The sequence below is a fragment of the Scomber japonicus genome, chromosome 14 (genome assembly GCF_027409825.1).
Source record: "Scomber japonicus isolate fScoJap1 chromosome 14, fScoJap1.pri, whole genome shotgun sequence".
Classification (NCBI taxonomy): Eukaryota; Metazoa; Chordata; class Actinopteri; order Scombriformes; family Scombridae; genus Scomber; species Scomber japonicus.
The window spans coordinates 17,205,749-17,230,651 of NC_070591.1; the positions used below are offsets into that span (position 1 = coordinate 17,205,749).

The 24,903-nt window shown below is 39.8% G+C and overlaps 4 protein-coding genes across 5 annotated transcripts; 3 read left to right on the plus strand and 1 right to left on the minus strand.

Moving 5' to 3' along the window:
* The first annotated feature begins 2,291 nt into the window (after positions 1-2,291).
* Positions 2,292-3,265, plus strand: LOC128373022 (DNA damage-inducible transcript 4 protein-like). Its single transcript, XM_053333242.1, has 2 exons — positions 2,292-2,519; positions 2,751-3,265. The coding sequence occupies exons 1-2, from the start codon at positions 2,348-2,350 to the stop codon at positions 3,263-3,265; spliced, it is 687 nt and encodes a 228-aa protein (XP_053189217.1). The 5' UTR covers positions 2,292-2,347.
* Positions 3,266-3,757: 492 nt separating this feature from the next.
* Positions 3,758-10,414, minus strand: dnajb12a (DnaJ heat shock protein family (Hsp40) member B12a). 2 transcript variants are annotated; one of them, XM_053332681.1, is made up of 9 exons: positions 10,282-10,414; positions 9,750-9,927; positions 8,121-8,266; positions 7,858-8,028; positions 6,489-6,568; positions 6,280-6,389; positions 6,017-6,189; positions 5,410-5,561; positions 3,758-4,351 (listed from the first exon to the last, which is right to left on the minus strand). In XM_053332681.1, the coding sequence occupies exons 1-8, from the start codon at positions 10,412-10,414 to the stop codon at positions 5,440-5,442; spliced, it is 1,113 nt and encodes a 370-aa protein (XP_053188656.1). In that variant the 3' UTR covers positions 3,758-4,351; positions 5,410-5,439. The 2 variants fall into 2 exon arrangements, with proteins under 2 accessions (XP_053188656.1, XP_053188657.1); XM_053332682.1 differs by lacking the exon at positions 3,758-4,351 and adding an exon at positions 5,868-5,895 and having other exon boundaries at positions 5,414-5,561.
* Positions 10,415-10,613: 199 nt separating this feature from the next.
* trmt2b (tRNA methyltransferase 2 homolog B) lies at positions 10,614-12,377 on the plus strand. The gene is made up of 2 exons (XM_053332613.1): positions 10,614-11,477; positions 11,763-12,377. Exons 1-2 carry the CDS (start codon positions 10,614-10,616, stop codon positions 12,375-12,377), a joined length of 1,479 nt encoding a protein of 492 aa, XP_053188588.1.
* Positions 12,378-15,015: 2,638 nt separating this feature from the next.
* scdb (stearoyl-CoA desaturase b) lies at positions 15,016-22,949 on the plus strand. The gene is made up of 6 exons (XM_053333716.1): positions 15,016-15,293; positions 15,490-15,739; positions 16,612-16,742; positions 16,955-17,160; positions 18,635-18,867; positions 21,191-22,949. The coding sequence occupies exons 2-6, from the start codon at positions 15,505-15,507 to the stop codon at positions 21,382-21,384; spliced, it is 999 nt and encodes a 332-aa protein (XP_053189691.1). The 5' UTR covers positions 15,016-15,293; positions 15,490-15,504; the 3' UTR covers positions 21,385-22,949.
* The last annotated feature ends 1,954 nt before the right edge of the window (positions 22,950-24,903 follow it).

Genomic DNA, 24,903 nt, shown 5'->3' on the forward strand with positions numbered 1-24,903 from the left:
AAAGAAAAGAACACCATGCTGACTGTGAGACATGGAGGAGGCTCAGTGATGTTTTTGGGTTGCTTTGCTGCCTCGGACATTGAGGGTTGGGTTAGCCAGGGGACTATCCAGGCATTTTTGAACTAAACATACAGCCCAGTGTCAGATAGCTGTATCTTAGTGACAGGTCATGGGTCTTCCAGCAGGATAATGACCCCAAATATACATCAAAAAAGCACTCAAGAGTAGATGAGAAGAAAACGTTGGACTTTTCTGAAGTGGCCTGCTATACGCCCTGATCTCCCATCTGATTATCCTATTGAACATCTGTGAAAAGAGCTGAACCTTGCAGTTGGGAGACGACACCAATCAAACCTGAGAGAACTAGAGTAGTTTGCTCAACAGGAGTGGGCCTAACTACCAGTGAAGAAGTGTAGAAACCTGTTTTTCAGAGTAACAGAGTGCTTGGCCTATTGCCTCCAAAGGCTGTGCTACAAGATATTAAGTTAAGGGCACCAATATTTTTGGCCATGCCATTTTCATTTAAAGACTGATGGATACCATATACCTCATTCAGTTTCAACTTAATACAGAGAACATTTAGTTTAGGTTTTTTTGAAAGTTAGAAGGGCACCAATATCTTCAGCCACATCTGTAGCCTATGCATCTTTTCTATCCTAATATCCCTAATCTATCTATTCATTTTATGTCAATAGCATTTGTTTTTTTTCCTTCTTTCTTTTGTACTGCTGATATTCTGGGTTATTTTAAGGATTGCATAGGCAAAAATAAGCCTTGAGCTTCAGCCTATTCCTTTTTTGTCAATGACTGTGTGGAATTGATTGGTCATGTCAGTTGCATACCCATACCAAGTTTTGTTCCTTATAATATATGACCAAAATAAACCATTAATTCATTCATTTATTCATGCTATATGTTCCTGCCCAGTCTCACATAATTGATATTCATATATATGGAAATATACAAGATCTGTGGGATCTGTGTGAAATGTGAGTTTGAAGAGATAAATTTAAGTAGCTTCAGTTTTCTTCAAGGGTCTAGAGTAGTCTAGAAAACATGTTTTACTCCCTGACAAGCCTTGTTTTTTAAAAATTCAACACGAAGACAGAAATCATCTTTAACAGGCAACAATGATATCAACATGGCATGACTTGCATCATAAATGTCCCTGCAGATGTGGAAAGTAGTTTAGCAAAAAACCGACAAGCACACTGTAAACATATGAGAGCCTAAAGCAAAAGTTGATGATGCCTCTTTAATTAGCCTAACTCTTGAGCAAGTCTTTTTGGGAGGTGGGGGATGGTCTGGGTGTGTGTGTGTGTACGTGTTTGAAGTCGAGTCAGAAATGTGAGAGTTGTTCTCAAAGGGGAAAAAAAGATTGTCTAGAGCTATTTCTTTTATACAGTCAATGATTTGAACGCATCTACCACCAAATACACGTAACCCTGAACAAACGTTTTAACGATGAACCTCTTTTGTCTCTCTGGCAAGAAAACATTAATTTGGTTGTAGAAAGAAGTTAATAAACTAACACAACGTCGTCAAAAATATATCAAAAATAACTACCTGAAGAGTCACCAATTAGCCTAATCGTTATTATCATTTAATTGTTTCATAAAATGGAGGAGTCTTTAATAAGTCTGATAACTTATATTTTATCATCACAAAATGCCATTATTGTGTATCCAAAACTAAATTCATTATACCTGGATGGAGCTCCTATCATTTCTAGAATATTCTGAAAACACTTCTTAGCATTTTTTATAAACTGAGTCCTGGTTTGGATGCATCTCAAGACAAGCCCGCAGCCTACGTGCGATACGTGTCAGTAAAAGCTGCCTTTCTTTCACAGCAATAAATCCCCCCGCTGTGTCATCTTACATGTCGATTTTTGTCTAACTTCCTATAAAACCGAGGGAGGGGGAGAGGGGGGTGTCTTCTTATTGTTTTATGCCGTCCAAGCCGCGGAAGTTGATAGCTAGATTGAACTGGTTTAATTTGGCATCTGGCAGTCACTTTTGTTATTTTTAACACTAACATAAACTATGTTGGTCGACTTTCGGTTGGGGGTCGGTCAGGGGTCTGGCCTTAGCCTCATCAAAGGGGACCAAAAATGTTACCAGGCAGGGTAGAACGCTGAGGACGTGAGCTACAGCCTCATTGGTTAAGAAATCCAAGGGGCGGGGTCTCTTGGCTTGGGTATTTAAGGCTTTGTTCCATTGTTGCAGAGTGTGTTTTCCAGCTGGTCTTGCTCAGGAGGGGGGGTGGGACCTACTGATTGAGGATACCTTTGCACTTTTTTTATGTTATTTTTTTACAATCAGATATTTTTGGTTTTGTTTTAAAAATGTCTTTTTCTTGCAATCATTCCCTGGACGGTAGCTTTCCTCCATCCCCAGCGGAGGACAACAGGGGTTCACAGCGGCTGTCCTGGGGCAGTCTGCTGCAAAGGCTGACTGAGCTGAAGGGGATCAGTCAGAGAGTCACAACAGATCATCAGTGCAGCAGGAGTGAAACTGGTGAGTGCTGCAGGCTTTTGTCAGGCCCTTTTGTTTGGGTGGAATCACACAGTACTTTTTTTGCACTTCTAAAAAGAGCGAGCATAGACTAACCAAACACAAAGGGGTAAAATGGGGGCAGATGCATTAACAGATGACTCTTCTGTTTTTATCAGCAGGAAACAGAATACAATGTTTAGAGTGAATCCTGTACTGCTAGACAAGACTTTAACCTGTCTTTCTTTTTTGTAGGTTCTGTAGCAGACGTGTCCCTGACAGAGTCAGACAGCAGTTTCTTTTGTTACCCCCTGGAGGAGACTCTGGCTACTGAGGTTGTGACCACCATCACACAAAGTCTCAATGATGCATCACACATCCTGGGCTGCTCAAAACTCATCTTACCTGACTGTCTTCTGCACAGTATCAGCCAGGAACTGCTCCACTTGGCTGTCAGTGAGCCCTGCGGCCTCAGGGGAGCACTCATAGACCTGTGTGTGGACAGAGGGGACCAGGACTCCCTATGTACTGTGGATCAAATAGCAGTGGATTCAAGTCTGGTCCCCACCTTCCATGTGACCCTGGTGCTGAGGTTTGAGTCTAGTGGGCTTTGGCCAAAGGTTCAGAAACTCTTCAAGAGTGGCAATTCCCCGCAGAGATCTCCATTGTCTCCCATGCACAGACACACTCAGAAGCTGAGCACCACCTTCAGGGCTATCAAGAAGAAACTGTATTGTTCAGGAGAGCTGTTGATTGAAGAGTGCTGCTGAGCAAGCACTCCTGCTGCTGATAAGCTGGACTCAATTCATGAAGAGATTCGAAGATCCAGTACTGTCTCTGTAATAAAATATAATTCTACAAACGTGAAACAGCACTAACAGGGTCTCTGTTACTGTATTACAAGGTTTCTCTGGAACCAACTTATGTCTGATGGCAGCTACTCACTTGGTTACAGGTAATTGATGAGTAAAGATTCATGTTTGAACATGAGTCAGTGTCTTACCTATGAATGTACAGTCACACCCTGAAGGGAATGGCTTACGTATTTGATAGTCAAATATCATCACTTGAAATGTGTGTGCTTTGTTTTTTTAACAAACTACTTGAATAAATAAATTATTTTCTAGTACTCTGTTGTGATAGTTCTCTCATTCATAAGCAACATGTCATAAAAGGAGATAAATGTGTAAATATGTATGTGTGTGTGTGCCTGAATGTGTTTTTAAAGAGAATATATACACCAGTCATTCATCAGACAAATTTAATTCAAAGAAACTTTTATACAATTTTAGCATGTTAATTTAATAAATATGGTTTACTTTTACTTGTGCAATGATTTTCAATACTTATGATCCAACAGGCTACAAGCAAATCCACATAATAACATTACAGTAAATGATGTTAACTCCAATAAACCCTGCACTGTTAAAAGTAAAATGGATATTTACAATGGTAAGAACTATAAAAATTACACACTTTCCTTGTGAGCGGCTCAGACACCTGTCTATGAGAAGGCCATGAGGTTTCTCAAAATTTTTTAAGGAAAACACAAAGATTGGGACAGAGAAAGCTAATCTTAGCAGCTTCATTAACCGTTCAAATAGACAACTATGCTCTTACTTTCCACCGTGACGCCCAGCGGACTCTTACCCTTCCAGAAGACACTAAAGTCAGAAAATGTCGGCAGTCAACTCAAAGTTTCTCACAGTTCTACAGTTGCAGAGAGGTTCCCTGATGAGGTCTGCTGCCCACTGTGTGTAAGGCAATTTTGATTCTCTTGGTTTGCTGCAGAAAGATGCTCCAATTTGTGTGGGCTCCGACCAATTTCTTCTCATTAGATTCAAGTACAGACGAACCTAAAAAACCCCAGAAGAATCAATAAGAGAGACGCAGCAGTACAGAGGATTAACTGTGATTAGATTCCACCTCAAAAACACACACTTCTGCACGTCTGCAAATCATTATCACTATCACTAGAGCAATGTTTAGTATCAGTTTAATAGCTGTGAAAACAAACAGATAAGCTGATGTTTTAGACAATTCACTACTGCAACTAAAATGCTTTAAACTGTTCAACAGATTTCAAATTACATATTTTTAGAGCTGCAACAATTAGTTGATTGCTTGATTAAATGCCAACCTCTAAATTAACTGGCAACTATTTTGATCATTGATTCATCGTTTTGAGTCATTTCAGCTTTTCAAATGTGAATATTTTCTAGTTTCTTTTGTCCTCTCTCAGAGTAAACTGAATATCTTGCATCTAGGGATTTTGAAACAGTGATTGAAATTTTCACCATTTCAACATTTTATGGATCTAACAACTAAACGCTTAATCAAGAAAATAAATCAACAGATTAATTGACAATAAAAATCTATTTGTTGCAACTCTGTATATGCTGTTTGTTGATTTCCTAACTTCAAGGCAGAATAAAGGTTTTTGTTCCTTTCAGGGACTTGACCCTTGCTCAAGATAAGTAATCTTGAGCAGTGACCCATCAGTTGCCTTTATTTCATTGGTCAAAGTCTCATCATCACATGGTAATGCAGTTATGAGTGGGGCTTGATTTGAAAGCTCTTCTTGGTGGTTCACTCAAGTAGCTTTAGTGCTTGTGGGAAATTCTGACATCTGAGACAATACAGCTGACTTTCAAATAACCGGGTTTGAGTCACTGCTTGTCAAAGTATTACCATGCAATGTTGACGGACAAAATTAAGCTGACTAAATGCTGACTATAATGGATTAGCATTTGAATTGCAAAAGCAGCCTAGAAGGTTTTGAATCAATGAACAAACATATTGTATAATGCTTTTAATGTAATGCCAGCAGTAATGTAGTGTGAGTGATTTTTGCAGTTCATATAGTGAATACAGTTGCAATTATGATGTCGCTGTGATGTTTGAAGCAACTTACCCATGTGTGTGTGGCGTACGCTAGTGATTCCTAGCCATCCAGTATAACCTGAATCTCAGATAGTCTGGAACAGCTGGGAGTCCCCATTCTTTGCGCCCTTTGGTACAACTCAGAATCCCCAAAGTACCGAGCGCGATACAGTAAGCCTTCCTCTGAAAGCATCAAAGGGACAGAAAACTGTAAATCGTATGTTGCATCTCAATTTAAGTATGTCAGAAACTTCAAATTATATAAATTTGAGTGTTAAATTAATTCAAAGTTGTTGCAATGAACTCAAAACTGCTGTTATTTCGTTTTAAGAACACAACAAACCAGGTGTCATACTGTACAATTACAGGACTGTAATCTACAGCTCGAATTAATTGTTTGTTAATCAATCAACAGAAAATGTATTTATTCTTTGAGTCAGTTTTAAAAGCAAGAAAATCCAGTACAGTTCACTGGTTTCAGCTTCTTACCCTTCACTCAATGTCTTTGGGTTTTGGACTGGTGGTCGGACAAAGTTTTAAATTTCAATTTAATATGTAAACTTGGGTTCTGTGAAATTTTGACTAGCAGATGAATTAATAAACATTAAAAGACAGTTGCAGCCCTACTGTAGACCTACTCTGCTGCTTCTCTTTCCAACAGTTGTTTCTGAGGTTGGAGATGTAGTCTTCTTCTACACTTCGCTCAACATTCTTCAGATTATTTCCAGAATATTCTTCATTGAAACGGTCCCCAACATAGAAAGGCACCTTCAGGCTTGATGTATGCCTTTTGTGAATATGTCCAGCTGACCTGAGGTAACAGAAAAGACATAATAACTGTGAGTGGAGTGGGATCTCTTCACATGACCTCAAAGAGCTTGGCAAGAGGTGATGCACTTACTGGCGGTAGCTAAGGCTGTATGGAGGCTGCGTAACCATTAGTTGGCTCAGCGCAGAAACAATAATAAGGATTAAGATGGGCATCAGCTGGACAAACAGAGCAAGGCCACCCTATCCAGACAGAAAACACTTGATTAGTTTCTTTACAAGACATACACACACATCAATAGTCATTTCAAGTGTAACAGAAGTATTACAAGCAGGACTTACATCTCTCTGTTGTTCTCGTCTTTCTTGCCTATTGTGATGTGCAAAGTGCATTCTTCCATTTCTGTAAACATGTACATTACCTAAAAAAAGAAAAGAAAATTAAGATTAAACATGAGAGAAATATATGCCACACCAAGTGCCAGCAAGGTTTAAGCGTATGCAGATTTTCACAACACTAGCTTATTTCGCAGATAATCACATCTTCAACCAGAGAGAAGGAACAATTTTTACATATAGAGTTTAATTTGTAACATAGTGAACCAAGCAGGCCATCGGTAGATTTGTGCATATGTAAAACATAAAAGTAATTTGACTGATCCAGTTAATAAGAACCTTAGTTGTGGTTTCAGCCTGTTAACTTCAAATGACATCTACATTACACAAGTGAGGAAATTAACTACATGGAGAAGCCAACAAAACAAAAGAACAACCATTTTTTATGCCACGGTTGACCTGATAAAACAGTCTTCTCATAGGCTTGTATTATAAATTGGAAAATATGTTGATGAGACACAATAAAGTTTGTCATGACAAAAGATTCACAAGGCTGAACAGCAAGTAAGACAGCTCTATCTCACTGACCCAGTCAATATGCTGAATCAGCCAAACTAATGAGGGACTGAGTGGAGCCAACAGTGCGAGAGACGGTGCAAAAACTAAACGGTGGCAGTTGATGACACCAGACCCAGCGGCTCCTGACAGTCTAATGTTGTCAGGATGCCAGTTTTCAAATCAGTTCCTACTAGCAAATTACATGAAGATGAAAATATAAATACATGAAAAAATAAGAAGATCTAACACAAGTTTACTTTCATACCACATTGGCATAATCTAGCCAATATAAAAATGTATGTTAAAAGTTGTGAAACTGTCCATTGTGAGGTACACAGTATTTGTATGTCATGACATAACACTTTCAATACCAGTAGCATAATCCATTAAGTTAACATTCTAGTTTTAAAGAGCACAGTTAACAGACCTGGCTTGCTGTGACGGATATGATTGTAAGACTATGTATACAACTAAATGCATGTGTGAAAGGTTAAAAAGCTTTTGTTCCCTCTAAGATTGTAAGAACATGTGTTCATGCTGAGGCACATCCTGCCATGTCCGTGTGGGGTTAACCACAACTCAGAACTCCTAGAGGTTGGTAAACGAGTATTCAACCCACGATAGGCATTAAGGAAAGTATGATAACACTGTACTGAGAAATCATTTCACTCCTCATTGAGGTCAAGCATAAGAGGTGAATTGCCATGACAATTCATATCAATGACGCTCTCATATCAAGTGGTAACAGGGGCATTTGGTAGCATGTGAAAACTAATACCACCAAACCAAAGTACAACAATATCTGGCCTCTACTTACTTGATGGGAAGCCTCCGCCAAAGAACATGTTGAAGAGGTCCTCGGGTGAAATATCTGCTTCAAAATCACGGTGGTGTCTGTGTCTGGTCGGGTGTGATCTCTCCTCTCCATATTGGTCATACTGCCTTCGTTTCTCAGTGTTACTCAGCACAGCGTAGGCATTACCAATAGCTGAAAGCCACAGAAAGGAAAATATTTGCAGTCAGTGAGGTTTTACTAATGTGTCTTATGTAGCAAAGCACAGGGGATTACTTTTAATGTACCTTTAAATGCCTCTGTGGCTCCAGGTGCATGGTTTTTATCTGGGTGAAATTTCAAAGCTAGCTTTCTGTAAGCTTTTTTAAGATCCTCTTCAGACGCAGTCTTTTCAACGCCCAGAATTTGGTAGTAATCTTTACAGCTTTTAATCCTGCAATAAAAAAACAAAACAAAACAAAAAAGGTTAGCAGACTGTGGAATAAACCACAAGAAATAACAGATATGTCACCTATGATATTCACATCAAATACCTCATGAAAGTAAAAGTAATGACTCTTCTTATCAATGAATAAGTAAACTATGATCATTTAAAGACTATTACATTCACTTTGTGCACTTTTGTAGTGTTTCTAAATGCTGTTGGCTCCCAATAAACATTGGACAACTGTAGCCACACAGTGAACAGTGAACAGGAGTAAAGTGTATATATTTCTAATAATCTGGTTTTATTTGGTGCATTTTGCCATTTCCAAATATTCTTACAATACTGGGGGCATGTTGATACTATGTTTAAAAAGCACTAATATGCAATATCATTTACTGTACTAACTCATAAAATAACCATGATATGTTATCAGATATTAAAGAAACATACTAAGTTTAGATACCTGCTGCTCTGACTATAATACCACAGCCAGTATGATCTCCTTTGAAATTTCTGTTCGGATGCGAAACATCTTTTTTTGTTTTAGCCTGTGTTGTGATTCCATCCACTGCCTACTCAACGTAATGGTGGTGGTTGAACGTAATTTTAACACATTACACGCCACCACCATGTAATGCGGTGTTAAGAGGTTGTGGTCATTTCTGTGAGATCAGGTTGACGGCCGATTCAACACCCCAGGTTGCCAGATGCCGCAACCATGAAAGGAAACAAATTGGATCAACTGAGACCCGACAAAAAAAAGCTGTGTGAACCTTGAGTGTGGGAAAAAAGGCAGAGGCAGATAACTCTACAATATTTTCAATTTGGACTGCAGTACTGATCTTAAATGCTTGCTGTCAGTTTTACATATTTCTCATTTGACCTACTTGTTTTAACTCCTTTTAATAAAAAGTATAATTACTTTAAGGGCAGAACTTTAAAAAGGGGGATGAACTTGTCTCAACTTACTCCAGCTGATTGAAATGATCATCATATCTTGATAGTAGGGCTGGGTATCGTTTAAAAAAATTACAATACCAGTACCAATCCTCGTACCCTTAAAGTGACACCAATACCAACGGAGCACTACATTCGATAACCATTACACATTTGGTGCACTTTATATCTGGCGTAACAGGCGTGCATTATAGCCACACTTTAGAGCATTTAGTAGTATCTTGCGTTGATTGGCTGTACGCAAGTCCATATAAATAGTCATATTTGAGCAAAAAGGATTGATTTCAGGTGTCGTTTGATTGGAGACATTTCAATACTTGGTATCGATTTATTCCAATCCATACCTTAAAAGTATAGAGTACCGATACCCAGCCATACTTGATTACTGTACTGTACTGATATTTTGCAAAATCTCCATGATGTAGGTACTGACTAATGTAGTGACATGTAATTATGCCAACTCTACTGCCTCATTAGACATTGTGGTACAAAGCTGGGTGGTGGCATTATAATTAAGACAATTTCTACTAACTTTCTGACAGCATCCAGCTGGTCTGCGGTGTAAGGCTTGGCTGACTCTGTGGGCCTCTGTGCGGATGCATCAGGCTCCTCTCCGGGGCTGCGATGCCTCATAGTGGGTCCATCTCCGTTCATAGAACTGCCATTCTCATCCGGCGGCTTTCCATTTTGTCCTAACGACTCCAATAAACCTGTAAAGAAAAAGAGGAGCCACAACAATAAAGGACACAACTTAGCTTAAATCAGTGTCTTCCTATTAAGTACATGTAAGAGCATAGTGAGCTAACGATTAGCACTGTAGCTGATAGCAAGGATGAACATTCTCACTGCGAATAAGTAGGTACCAATGTAACCCAAGTAGCAACCATATATATTAGAGAAACTGTGGGTGGTGGAGCTGAAAAAACTACAAATACCAGTGTCGGTAAGCAGCAGCTGGTGTAACGATAAGACGGTTTATGCTAACGTTAGCTGACTCGCTCTAACAGCCATGGCCCAGCATTTCACATCAAACCACGGCTTAAAAACGCGTTTATTCGACGTACCTTTGGCCTGATTTGTCGGAAACAAGCGCTGAGCCTTCTCTAGAAACTTCTTGGCTTTGTCCGGTTGGTTGTTACTGATCGCATTTCGGGCTATTTTAATGCACCGCTCGGCTTCGTCCTTGTTTGAGTCCATCGCGACACAGCGGAAATGTTTACTTGCCCCTTGGCGCCTAGAGATGACGACAGGGGGAGCTATCTGGCTCGTAAATAACACGTCATGACAGCTACCCCCAGCATGCTCCGATGTACACCGGGCAAAAGGTGTGTTTTAGAAGTCATTGGTGACATATGCAGTACATTCAACCATCATATCGACTTCTTTTTGAATCAGAATGGCTTGGGCAGCTCTACACAGCAGGTCTGTCATGAGGTTATTTGTTAAACACAAGATAAAGGAAACTTGTTGTGTGTTACTTTCATCTAATAATACGATTCAAGCTGATCAGAGTAAGACACCGTCAAAGAAAAAGTGGAGAAAAAGTCAAAAGAAGCCTCCCTGGAATGATTCTCTATCCTGGGAGGAGAGGTTGGCTGATGCGGTCACCCCTTTGTGGAGGCTGAGCTATGAGGAGCAACTTGAGCTCAAGCAAAAACAGCAGGAGAACATATTGTCGCAGCTCTCTGGTTATCTCTCAGGTGACTCCCTATCACACTCCTCACCACCTGTCAGAAGTAAAGCCAGCTTCCCTGTTCTGCCTATCCTCCCTTCACCAGTAAGGGATGGCTACCGCAACAAGTCTACGTTCTCTGTCAACAGAGGAGTGGATGGAAATCCAAAGACAGTCGGGTTTTACTTGGGCACTGGCAGGGGTGGAAACATTGTCTGCGTCAACGGAGACCACCTACTCAACATGCCAGAGAAGCACAAACAGGTAGCCCGATGCTACCAGGACTTCTTACGCCTGTCCTCCCTGGAGCCTTGTCTGATGTTTCACACTGGGGGTCACTGGAGAGAGATCACAGTGAGGACCAATGCAGAGGGCCGCACAATGGCTATAGTGTACTTTCATCCACAGACACTGACCCCAGAGGAGGTGGCGGTTCATAAAGCTGAACTGGTGGATTACTTTACGCAAGGTACGGGGGCTGTGTGTCAGTTAGACTCGCTTTTCTTCCAAGAGAGCAGCATGACTCGCTGTGCTCATGAGGAATCCCCCTATCAGCTCCTGCATGGCCAGCCACACATTTATGAGGAGGTTAGTGACAAGCAAGTGACTTCAATTTGTAAACAGCAAATATTCCAACATTTTCCAACTTTAAAGTCTCTTGTTCAGCTGTATCAGACAATGTTGACATACTTCTTTTGATAATTAATTGTTGGTAGAATTTTTTGTACTAACAGAAATGCAGATTTAAATGTCTCATGATTAAACACATATGAGTGAGTGAACAGCAATTCTAGTCAAGCAAGAAAAACTCCATGTATGCTTATATTGTGTTTGTTTTTATTAAATGTCCCCATGCCATTTTGTCATTCACAGGTTTTGGGCTTTATGTTCCGCATCTCTGCAGATGCTTTTTTCCAGGTAAATCAGGCAGCTGCTCAGGTACTCTACAGCACAATTACAGACCTGTGTGTCCCAAATTGGGAGGAAGGTAGAGGAAGAACAGAAGTGGGAGACACTCTCCTAGACGTGTGCTGTGGGACAGGTGCTATTGGCATTACTGTATCTCCCAGAGTGGAACGAATTATTGGTATAGAGCTCATAGAACAGGCGGTAGAAGATGCTAGACACAACGCAGCACTCAATAATGTCCTGAACTGTGAGTTTATCCCAGGGAAGGCGGAGGCAGTACTCCCTGGCCTTATTTCCCAGTATAACTCTGCAAGGCTTACAGCTGTGGTAAACCCAGCTCGTGCTGGCCTGCATCACCGTGTGATCAGAGCGTTACGAAACCAACCTGCTATCCGCAGGCTGGTCTATGTTTCCTGTAAACCGGACGGAGAGGCTATGAGGAACTTCAGGGAGCTTTGTTGTGCCCCTGACCCAAAGAAGAAACTCATAGGGGAGCCATTTTCTCCATCTCTGGCTGTGCCTGTGGACATGTTCCCGCATACTCCACACTGTGAACTGGTGCTACTTTTTGAGAGGTAGCAAATACATTGTTAGAGGTGGGCGTTAACCCCTCAACAACTCTCATTACTTCAGAAAGCTTATCTTTTCAATAATCATTTGGTCTATAAAATATAAGAAAAAAGTCAGTAATTCACAAAGCTCAAGGTAACATCTTCAACTTGTGCTTCAACAAAAGTCCAAAACACAAAAGATATTACATTATGATGGTATAAAAAGAAAACTCAAATTAATCTCATTCGAAAAGTTCATTGTGTTGCATTTTTACATGAATAATAATTAATCATTTTGATAAAAAACAGTTGACCAATCATCTGTGTGGACATGAACAAATTTAGCTAGATTGACAACTATCTCACTCTCCTGTTTAGATTTAGTCTGTTAGTCAATAGAGTTTGTTGAACTTGTATCATTATCGAGCAGAGTGCTAATTAACTATGATTGAAAACACCTGTGTACATGTGCAAGGCCTTTAAACACAACACTATGATGGAGATATTCTGATTAAACAGATTATGCTTTACTGCAACGGTGGACAGAGTAACACAAACACCTGAACAATAAAGTGCAATCTAATGCAAAGGTCCTGCAGTCAGTGCTACTTTTGTGTCGTGTTGTATCCATCTATCTATCTCTCTATCTATCCATCCATCTATCCATTCATCCATCCATTTGTATGTATATAAAATTGTGTCCATCTTCTGTCTTGTCCTATTGCTGTTCTTTGTCTACCATGCACTACCTATGTTTGTCCAGCAGATGGTATCATTTCAACTCCTCCAGAGCCACCCTTCAAGGAAAGTTTCCCTCTAACAGCTGTTAAACAATTACTGCCTAGGTTCACCCCATTTATCGAGTTTACTAAGGGTCATGACATAACAAGTGTACAGTTTGAATGGCCAGGTTTAGTTACTGAGAGGTTACCACTGTTTATATGAGGTCATACATTGCAAACAATGCGGCCTTGGCTTTGGGATTACACATACTCTTATCTGGAGTGGAGTAATGAGGTGATAATGGCCAGACTCATCTAGGCTGTGTCAGGTTCAACAGCAAGACTGGGAGATAACCTTTTTTAACACCAAACTACATGTACTGCCAGGTGCTCGGGTGCATAGAAAAAAGCACATTTTACTCAGTTCTGCTTTTGATCTGTCAAACTTCACTGAAGTTTAAGATTTGAAAAAGATATACTGTCGCAACATATCTTTGTGGTTTGTTGGCCAAACGCTGATTATTTTGAAAGTATACCATTGCATTGTAGTATTACCATATTGGTTTGAGAAACAAGTTATCTGCCCTCTCTATCTCTGACTGCTGATTTATAAAACATATATTCTACTAGAAAACTGCCCACCAAAAGTTAGGATGTTCTGGCCAAAGTTCAAACCATGTCAGACTACACTTGTTTTAAAATTAACTGGCAGAATCACTAAATTGCTTTTGAACTGCAGTGTCTGTACTTCTTTTGGAAAAGTGACATGAGAGTCAAACTAAAGGGCACAGTCATATGAATGCAAATTTCTTGACAGGCCCATGACTCAAACAGAGACTGTCTTTGCTCTGCGGCATCATGGAGTCACGAGTTGACGTTTGTTTCAACCCGTTGCAGAGTTTCATCAGATTAAATTCATATTTAGATCAAGATGTTGATTTGAATGATGGGGCAGTGAATTTCTTATACGACACAACTTTCTGTTTGAACATTTCTAAAAGTACATCAGCCCTTTAAAAAACAAAAGAGACACAGTATATAAGTCCCATACAGTAATGTGATATGTTTGCTAGACTGGGTGTGTTGAACGTGGCTTTACTTGGTCACCTCTAACTATAAAACAAACACGGCTCAGAACTTGATAGAAATGTGTAATGTACATGCAGCATGCAAAAAAAGAAAACTCAGCCTAAGCAAATGGTCTTCAGGATTTTTCATCATTGAACTTCATGAGATGTTTTCTTTTTAAATTACAATCTTGCCATTATAATGTTATATTTGTACAACATTTGTACTTGGTACTTTGGTAGCATGCATGGCTGATTTATCTAAATAACTATGCTGAATATAACTCAAAACAGATTTTTAAAAATATCTGCCCTATAGGCTACTTGAATGATTTTCAGATTAGTCAGCCCCGGAGCAGTCAGAGGATATGGGTGTGTCCATGTTAACCCTTGGTGCTACTCTTTTGACCTTTGTGACAAATAAACATTTAAAACAATACCTTCATGTTTCTTTTAAAAACATGTCATTATCTAACTCTGCCAAACATAATCACCATCGTAATATGTCTTATTTCTAACTTATTCACAACGAAAAAATTAGGAAATGAAAAAATTGAACTTCCTGTCTTTTCAAAAATGTGTTCTACCGTTGTAAAGTCATTTGCATATTTGAGTTTCACTGTGTGTAATGTACATATATGTGCAATGTTTGACACAGGCTGTTTCCACATTCATTTGCTGAGGGTGAAACGTCTTTCCACTTTTGAATATGATTTTATGGCTTCACAAAAAGTTTTAAACTCAATCATGATCCCAATTTGCATCATACAGTAGCGTGATGTGTGCGTGATGACTCGTCACGTTGAAGACAAATATATAACTGTCTATACTGCATGTTTGACAACACTGAGAAGCTTCCTCGAAACATGTGGCACAAAGTTGGCTCTTGCAGTGACTGATCAAATACTGACGGGGAAATAGTCACGAATGGTGGTAAACATCAGATAAGCAAACAGCCAATGGGATATTCAGAGCTGTAGGCATGATTTTTTTTCATCGACCAATTGCTTTAAAACGACGTCGGAATAGGAAATAAGAAGAGGACTTCAGTAACCGGGGACCATAACGCACCAGTTACGCATCTTTTCTATTTTCATCTGCACCCACATCTCTCAGTTCCCGGATCCCCTGCAGCTGTGGTGTCTTCAGCACACGGTGAGTAGGCGCAACCTGGTGAAGCAGCCATTTACAAATGGACATAAAACGCAAGTGAATGCACATTTCTAGCTGCCGCATGTACACTGCCAGCCGCCGTACCCTCCTCTCTCTCTCTTTCTGTTTCTGCATCCCACCGTGCGCATTTACCAACTGAGCAACATCTCTTTTTTTCTGCTGCGCACTGCTGTTACAGAACCCCTACAGCGAAATGACCGAAACGGAAACCAGAAATCATCACGATGGCAAGCAACAGAACGGAGATGCCATGGCAGAAACATCGACGGTAGAGGATGTTTTTGACGACACCTATAAAGAGAAAGAAGGTCCCAAACCGCCGAGGATACTAGTATGGAGAAATATCATACTTATGTCCCTCTTACATTTCGGTGCGCTTTATGGAGTGACCGTCATCCCTTCCGCATCGGCGTTAACTCTTGGCTGGAGTAAGTATTTACAGTAAATATAATCACGGCCTAGACTTTGCTGCATTTTGGTGTGTTTTTTCCCTCCCTGCAGGCCACAGCCAGAGTACAGAATGTGCTGATATAGTGTGATCATTGCAAACTACAGTACATGCAGGCTACACAGCCTGGGGTGTCATGCCAGTGGGAATAATGGAGAATAAGTCACTCAGGCCTTGTAATTTCCATTATACACATCCATGCTTGTGAACCTCTAAATCTATATTTGCCCCTCTTTTACAGAGCTAAAAAACCTGTGGCTGAGTGTGAACTGTTTGGGCTTGTTGGAATGTGTTGGAAGTCCCAAATTTGAGGCATGTGAATTTCAGAGCCTGTAGCCAAACTGTTTACAGAATAAATAGAATTTGTGCCTTATATACAGTATGTAGACTATTGAGGCATGGCTCAAATTCCTGAACAGTCTCAACTTTGTTTCCACTCTGGCACTGCATAATTTTCCCCTCTCTTTGCAATGCTGAGCTGCATATTATTTCACTGCCGAAGACAAAGCACAATCACCATTCCCATAGACACCCCATTGTGAACTGCGTGGCACCACAACAGAATGTTCTTTGCCAGCCAGAAGCCCCCGGTTCTCAAATCCTGGGTAGCCTTGTCTAGGCTTCACATAGAAACACATTCAGCAGTTTTGCAACAACAAAAGTGTGAGAGGCAGACCTGCCTGCTCCCAGCGTCCCATCTCCCCACACTTTGCCCATGACAGCGAGGCCGGGGTGTAATGGAAAGAACATGGTGTCCCAGTAACTCTGCTCTCGTGGGTGTAAAATTAATCTCAGTGTGTTAGTGACAGTTTCCCTTAAATGTCTGTCCTTTTCACCCTCCCTTTCTCCCAGCTGCGGTGTGCTTCCTCATCAGTGCTCTTGGTATCACCGCTGGTGCACACAGATTATGGAGCCACAGATCCTACAAGGCCTCCCCCCCTCTGCGAGCCTTCCTCGCTATCGCCAACTCCATGGCCTTTCAGGTAAAACTTTAAAAAATCAAATATTCCACATGTGTTTATACTTAAGCCATTTTATGCTTACTATTGATCACATTTAGTGCATTTACTACCAAAAAAGTAGAATTTGGATGATTTTCACATAATAGTATCATTACATAATCTGTGTATTGTTTTGTAACCAACTGATCCCTGACGTCATCAAATTCTCTCCATTTCTATTTGTGTGTGCACAGAATGACATATATGAGTGGGCAAGAGACCACCGTGTCCACCACAAGTATTCTGAGACGGATGCAGACCCCCACAATGCCGTGCGGGGGTTCTTCTTCGCCCACATCGGTTGGCTGCTGGTTCGCAAGCACCCTGACGTCATTGAAAAGGGTAGAAAACTGGACCTGTCAGACCTGAAGGCAGATAAATTTGTCATGTTACAAAGACGGTGAGAAAACCACTGTTTGTCTTTTGTTTTACTGCATGTTCAGGTCAAATTGGTCTTTCTGGCTGGATCTACTCTAATATACCTCGCTCGATTTCGCAAATGTTAAAGGGCATTAGGGGGCATTTAAATTAGGACTCCTCCCTTGACATTTCATTCAATTAGGATTGCAGCAGCAAAAATGAAGGAGAAAACTTCCAGTGTTCTTGAACTAGGGAAACAACAAAGACAACCCATGTCAAGATTCAATAAGACTGTTTTTATGCAACTTTGTGTCACCGCTTCTATTGCAGTTGTCTTAGTACAGCCATAACATGAGTCCACATGCTAACAGCTGCTGTCACTATTTACAGCTAATTACAGGACAGTCTTACTGGACACATCTGCAAAAAATATCTACTTTACATGTTTTTCAATAAATTTTAATATCACAATGTTGCAACTAAATTGTGTTTGGGGAGTTAAAACCACTTGGCGAATGATCATGATCATGGTTTAATAATAATAATAATACTAATGGCAACACTGCTTACAAGTGTGAGACGGAATATAAAAATGTGACACTCCATTCTGCATCAGCACTGAATGTCGCAGCTGAATATATTGCTATATCTGCTCAAGCTACACAGGGTGTTATACTCTGAGTCACTGTGGTCATGATAACACTTTAGGGGCAGATTTACTGATAAGGGATGCTTTTTGCACCAGGGATCAAATCGTAGCATGCCCACACAGTCCACACTGACTGGTCATTTGTCAACATTTCTGCTACTCTGGAAGCAGTCCCAGATTGTCAGTGTTGCACTCACGCAAAAGGGATTATCACTGACCAGAGCCACCCAATTAGAAGACCCTGTGAACTAGAGCTGGGCAATATGGACAAAATCAAGTATCACAATATTTATGACCAAATACCTCTATCGATATTGCAACAATAATGTAGAGATGATTCTTGATGCTTTCACAGAATATTTTGGTAAATAATAATTGGCAATGTGGATATAATGACAAAGTGCATTAAAACAAGCTAGAGTTAGAACAGTCCATTAAGTTCAGAAAATGACATCATATTACAATAATGCAGCCTTTAAAACCAGGAAAAGACAACTCTGATGGCATATTATGATATCCAAAGTCTAAGACAATGCCTAGTCTCATATCATGATATCGATATTATATTGATATATTGCCCAGCCCAGCCCTGCTGTGAACTGTGAACTGTGTACTGTGTGCTGATATCCAAATTGTTCGGAGATAATAATGTTAATATGTTTTACATTTGCCCTCATAACAATAGAAATAAGATGGTGCAGACTTTTGTTTTATATTAACAATCAAATAAATTCACTTTATACAACAAAGATTCACTGCCAGTCTAACCTTTTAAAAGACCATTTTTAAAAGTTGAATCTATTTTATTTCATCCCAGGGGAGAATGAATTTGGTGTGAGATATACATTGTTCTGCTTCATTTCAGGCACTACAAGCTCTCTGTGTTGATATTCTGCTTCTTGGTGCCCATGTTGGTCCCCTGGTACTTCTGGGGTGAATCCCTCCATGTGGGATACTTCGTCCCTGGACTCCTGAGATACACAATGGTTCTCAATGCCACCTGGCTGGTCAACAGCGCTGCACACATGTGGGGCAACAGGCCTTATGACCTCACCATTAACCCGAGGGAAAACCCACTGGTAGCTTTCAGCGCCATAGGTACGTTAACACCATGTTCACTGTTATCTGCCTATGATAATGTGCATGCATATTCTATTTAAGCATTTTTGCATTGTTTAGTGTCTTGTTGTGCCTGAGGGATTTTGAATGATGTTTTCATCATTTGCTTAAAGCTGTCTTCAACCGCAGTGGGGGTTCTGTCAAAGCTTCAGTCGGGCGTCTGTAGTGGGACTGTTTTGTAATCCAGTGGCTGATGTGTATTTTGTGCTGGCTGTGCCAATTTTTGCTTATGAAACATAGAGCCAGTCAACTTTGTGTTGTGTGTTTATTAACTTTTTTTGGCCAGACCGCTCAAGTGGGGCCAGCCTCATAAATGCAAATGTCTGGAACTGACTGACTGAGTTACTAAGTGATAAAGTTGCATCACTGGTCGTCCAAAGGCTGCCGAAACTTAGTATAGCAAAGTATCCTAGAATTAATTTCACACCGGATGTTTTAAGCCAGGCTTAAATGTGTTGTATTTTTCAAGTGAGGAAGTAACCATTTAAATTCTGAATATGTGGCCTTTTTATCCAAATAACACCTGTTTGGAAATTGGCTGTGACGTTTTAGAGATGTGAGGTCAGGTCATCCCAATGAACTGATCTGTGCAGCTCTTTGGTGATTTACTGCTGACTCTAATGTCTCTGTAGCATTTTGATATATGACATAATTCCTTTTGGAAGATAAATGTTGGTCCCACAGATGAACTCAAACAACTGAATCTGCCATATTTGTTTGTGTGAAGCTTAGTGTTTTACTATATTTATAGACATTGCAGATATGACCACAGTTTTGTAGATATAATGAATAATGAAATATTAAAATCCGTTCAGTTTATATGAAATTTAATTTTATTAAGCTACATAACAGTAGTCATACATAGTCCAGCCATATTCAGGGTTTTGACCTCGTGTCGTTGAGTTAGGCACTGGTGGTTTTTTTCTGCGTCATTGTTTCTTGTTGTGATGGCTGACACCGAGGGGGTGTGATGCTGTAAACAGCACTGAGCATTGTTGACTGCAAAACAGCTCTAAATTCACAAACTAAGAAGCTATTGCACAAGAATGCACCGTTCTGACACACTTTCCATGCAGATGTATTATGACTAAAGGATAAGTTCACAAGTTTTCAAGTCTGTCTTAGAACAACAGTCAGGTACCCAAATGAACATTAAAAGAGGCTTTGCTCGCTGTGATCATTCCTCCTGTTCATACTGAACATTAAGAGAGTCTTTTCAAACGCATTTGCAATGTAAGTGACAGGGGAAAAATCCATGGCCTTTATTTTGAGAAAAAATATATTTGAAGGTTTATCTGAATCATATATGAAGCTGCTAGTCTTTTCAGTAAAACAATCCCTCTTTGTGTCTCGACAGACAGTGTTTTCTTTTTCAGCTGCAGTGGAAGGATCATGGCAGAAAAGGGGGAATTTGACACTAAAAAGGCAATTCAATAACTAAATTAAGTTAGAAACTAATTTGGATGGCTGAAGCCTCATATTAACTTCAAATACACATTTGAATACATTTTTGCATGGAATTGTGTGGATTTTGTTCCTCCCCACTTACATTGAAAGTGCATCATGAAGGAGCTTGAAAATCGCCACAACATGAGAAATGATTATAGCAAGAAAAACATGTGTCAGTGATCATTTGGGCACATGACGGTTGTTTTAGGAAAGATTTGAAGAAATGCGACATTATCCTTTAACACTGTCCACTCCATCTTGTCTAATGAGCTTGTGAGCAATGTAGCCCAGCACTGAACTAAATGCTCTCTAGTGCAAAGGAAAAAATGCCCTGGCACAATTATAGTATGTTTCACCTTCACTAATTTACACCTTTTGTAAGCCCTATTGTGTCCTTTTTGATTGGTTACATGTTTTCTTTGTTACTTGCATGTTCCTAAGCAATCAGAGCAGTTGTTTGATGATAACTTCAAACACAAAAATATCACTTCAGCATTACAGCACATTTTATCTTAATCTAAAGAATTTCATGCACCCAATGTTATCAATGTATATGACTTCTACTTGACTAACCTGTGCTGTTACCATGAAATAGCACTCCTGATGTTTGTGCTTGTAAATCACATTAGACCACAGTCTGCCTTACAGATTTTCAAGTGCAAAAATAACTCGGCATCAAACTTAGCATCAAATTAAATAACAGTCACACACTGCCTATCACTGTTTCTCTCCCTGCTGTAATACTGTGATGTCATCAGCCTCATCATGACCTACACTGTTCATATCTTCATGTCTGTGAGCTTGTTGACCTAAAGCATAAAACTAAGCCTTTTCTTTTTGTTGTTTTTTTCAGGGGAAGGTTTCCACAACTACCATCACACATTCCCCTTTGACTATGCCACCAGTGAGTTCGGGTGCAAGCTCAATCTCACAACTGCCTTTATAGACCTTATGTGCAGCCTGGGTTTGGCCACAGACCGTAAGATAGTGTCAAAGGAAATCATAGCTGCACGCAGGCAGCGGACGGGTGATGGCAAAAGTGGCTGAGCCTCACCAGCTTAAAACTGTTAATTGATGCAGAAATGACGAACCAAGACCGAACGTAGCAACAGTGATAGCAGCATTTCGGTGAGGCAGTAGTAGTGGTGGAGTGGTGATTACCATGCTTCTGATTATAAGTTAAACCTCTTCCAGAGACTAATATTGGCTTTAAAGAGTCGTAGACCTTTGCATAAATTGTGTGGGTCTTTTGTTTTGAAGTGTCCTCGCCTCGCCACAGCCAACAATTTGGCTACACCTGCAAGCACAGCTTTTTCACCATAATATCAAACAGGAGCAAAGATAATTTGGGGGGGGGGGGGCTAATTGGGATTTAGGTCTCTATTGGCACAACCAAACCAGTCTGAGCAGTGTGTCAAAGCAGTGATTATAGAATAATTAATCTCTTATTTATTCATGTGCTATTTATTAATAGTCTTTGGGAGCTTTATTGAAATCCTTTAATAGTGAGGTTTCTCTACAGGCAAGGTTTAATCGTGTCTGTTTATTAAGGGTCTTTGGTCTAACTTCTGTCAGTAGTGCTTTGTTTCACTCCGCAGGGAGTACAGTTTGATCTCGATATTTGTTCAGCTTTTTCAAGCTAAGGTTTTCTTTTTTTGGTAAGCCAGTAGTCTTACTAAACCATAAGCTGCTGTGTTCAAGGCCAACACAGAGACAGTCAACACACTTTTGAACTGTGCCCGTGTGTGACATCAGAGCAACCCAGAGCGAATTCAGTTCAATCTGTTATTTCTCACCAAATGTTTCCTGTCCAAGGGGCTTTTGTTAACGAAAGTCTTCATGAAGGATGAAGTTCTCTGGTGTAACACAATGTATACCTCTGGTTAAGTAGTGAAGCCGCCTCGGACTCCTGCATCCAACCTCTTCACTGAGACATCTCTGCACAAGCATAAAACCAGAGTTTTCACTCTTAATCGGACAAGAGAGAATTATTTATTTTTATTGTGAATCTAGATATAAGCTCTCCCTCAGATAAGGTCAATGAGGCATTTGTAGGAGGTGCATTAGCCTTTTGTGCTGTCTGATATTACTCAAAACATATATCAGGACTCTTGCCCAAATGCCTTATAAGGGTAATATATTGTACTTTTCAGTTGCACACTTGTTTAAAAAATTTGAGTGCAAGTTATGGAAATCAATTAGGGCTTAAATTTGCTGTCTATTAAAAGCTGTGTTGTGACTGTCTGTAAGGAACTCTTGAAGAAGTGAAATCCCTTATTTATATTACAAAAGAGGGACCAGTTAAAAAAAAAAAAAAGATAGGTTATTTTGATTTAATCTTTGAATAAGCCAAAATATTGCTCCTAAACAGGATATTGTTGTAATACTTGACACACTCTCTTTTCCAGTACAACCATTTTTACAGTGTTAACTTCTTGAAGTTTAAATGCCTTAAAAAATGGCAAATTTTTTCAAAGAATGTTTTTGCCCACTGTATGTACCATAAATAAACCAAATTTTCTACCTGTGACAAAGTATGTTTTGCTGTTTTTGTTGAATTTCTGTAATACTCCTTATTCGTATACTGAATAAAAAAAATTATGAGCATACCATTTCTGTAACATTCTTTATCATACTACAATGATAACAACTATTATTGATACTGATAATGAGCTACTGTTATTGAAATAATCACAACACATAAGCTATACCATAAAGTTCCTTTAAATGTAGGAAGAAAATAAGGTAACTGTCAAAAATCATGAACACTTTGTGCTTCCTTAGTTAATAAGTAGAATATACAGAGTATAACTGCACACATAACACAGAAACCTATGTTGAGTAACTACATACACAGTATTTTCAAAAGATATGTGAAAAAAGAAGAAAAAAACCCTAAACGAAATGTGTGAAAGGTCCACCCAAAAAAACACGTGCCTATATGTGAATTAATCCAGTGAAACCTGTTCCACATGTGACAAATGGTTGTTAGATTACTCCTTCCCATAGTGCAGTACAGTGACATATTGGTATTTATGCAAAACTTAACTGATAGTTGTGGGTTTGACTGTCTGTCAGCACAACACACATTTATGGTTATCCAGCAGGGATTAAGGTGGTAATTTTTAATTGTCGAGAATCTCTGACTGTTTTTATTTTTATCTTGCAAGTCACAGTATCTCTAAAAATCTACCTGTGCTGCTTTTGGACATCTTGTACTTGTTCATCGAAAGCTGTGTCTCCTGTCTGCATGCCATCTGATGGGAATCTACCTCTGCTGTTCATGCTTGACTTACTTGTCTCACTCATATCTAACAATGTCGTAAGACCACAGCATACGTAACGACCATTAAACCATGCATATTTAAAATACCTGTACATATAGTCTCCACATTCCTTGAGGACAGCTTGCAGTAGATACAGTACTTAATGTCATTTTACATCTTTTGTGGAGTAATAAAATTTGCAATCATTTCGTTTTTGTCCTCACTCATTTTTATTGCTGGTGCTGATGGGAGCAGCAGAGTGGTTGAGACATCATATGAGTTGAGTTCAAAATTTCCTGTCAGCTATGTAGCTGGTTTGTTGAAGAGCCCTTGGGCAAATGGTTAAATCCCTTCCAGCTTTCACTATTTGAGTTTAATTTGCTCAGAGGTGGAGTATTACAGTGATTATCAAACAGTTGAAGGATGTGCGCACTTGCTCCCTCTGCTGGAGAATTATGACAAGTTAAATGAGCAACCAATTGGCCACAGTACATCTTCCCTCTGTGCAAAAGCAGTATGTTGTTTGCTTGTTGAACATGATGATATTGGTAAATGTGCCAAAGAGCTGCAGCCGCCAGACTGAGTGGGCCTGATCCAAAAGTTACTGCAAGTGGTCCCACCACTGCTGATCTCTGGTGCCCCAACAGTGACATCAGCCCTCTGTCCATTGGCTGCTGACTGTCAGGCCATCCTCTTCTCGGCATGTAACACCTCTGTGCGGTCACACTGCCAGTTATAACTCAGACACTCCGGTGAGGACAGTCAGGGGGTTTTAGCACCACACAGGGCGTGTTAACTAAAATATGTGACCCTGGGGAATCTCATTTCATAAATTTAAAAGGATATGAAACGGCCCAAAAAGTTTCAAACATACTCGTGTAAATTCTCATCACGTCCAATTCGACGCACATTAGAGCCTAGTATGCAATTTCATTTGTGCAAAATGTGCTTTAGATGTTCCGCTATTTTTCACATGTAGCAAATGCAGCAACTCAAGATAATTATGGTAGTTTGCTGATATTTAGCTCTTGAAAATTACTTGCTGCAATAATTCATTTTTTGTGATGCTTTCGGTTAGGAATCATCTAAACTAAAAAAACTAAAATAACAGGACGGATCCAGCTTTTGTCTCATGTCATTCCTCTTTAAATCTTAATCCAAACATCCCTCAGAAGTTCGCCCTCCAAATCACCTTTTCCCCCTCTAATCCTAATTTGCACACAAGAAGCTTGCTAAAGGGCTGCCTGAGCCAAAAGGAAGAGACCTAAGGGTCAGACGGGGTTATTAGAGAATAACCCTT

Bases quoted from the DNA above. Each gene is read 5' to 3' on its own strand.
- LOC128373022 (XM_053333242.1), top strand. From the start codon at position 2,348: ATGTCTTTTTCTTGCAATCATTCCCTGGACGGTAGCTTTCCTCCATCC. The intron at 2,520-2,750 runs GTGAGTGCTGCA...TCTTTTTTGTAG, and splicing joins GTGCAGCAGGAGTGAAACTG to GTTCTGTAGCAGACGTGTCC.
- dnajb12a (XM_053332681.1), bottom strand. From the start codon at position 10,414: ATGGACTCAAACAAGGACGAAGCCGAGCGGTGCATTAAAATAGCCCGA. The intron at 9,928-10,281 runs GTACGTCGAATA...TTTTCTTTACAG, and splicing joins TCCGACAAATCAGGCCAAAG to GTTTATTGGAGTCGTTAGGA. The intron at 6,569-7,857 runs GTAAGTAGAGGC...TTCTTTTTTTAG, and splicing joins TGGCGGAGGCTTCCCATCAA to GTAATGTACATGTTTACAGA.
- trmt2b (XM_053332613.1), top strand. From the start codon at position 10,614: ATGGCTTGGGCAGCTCTACACAGCAGGTCTGTCATGAGGTTATTTGTT. The intron at 11,478-11,762 runs GTTAGTGACAAG...TGTCATTCACAG, and splicing joins AGCCACACATTTATGAGGAG to GTTTTGGGCTTTATGTTCCG.
- scdb (XM_053333716.1), top strand. From the start codon at position 15,505: ATGACCGAAACGGAAACCAGAAATCATCACGATGGCAAGCAACAGAAC. The intron at 15,740-16,611 runs GTAAGTATTTAC...CCTTTCTCCCAG, and splicing joins GGCGTTAACTCTTGGCTGGA to CTGCGGTGTGCTTCCTCATC. The intron at 17,161-18,634 runs GTGAGAAAACCA...GCTTCATTTCAG, and splicing joins TTTGTCATGTTACAAAGACG to GCACTACAAGCTCTCTGTGT.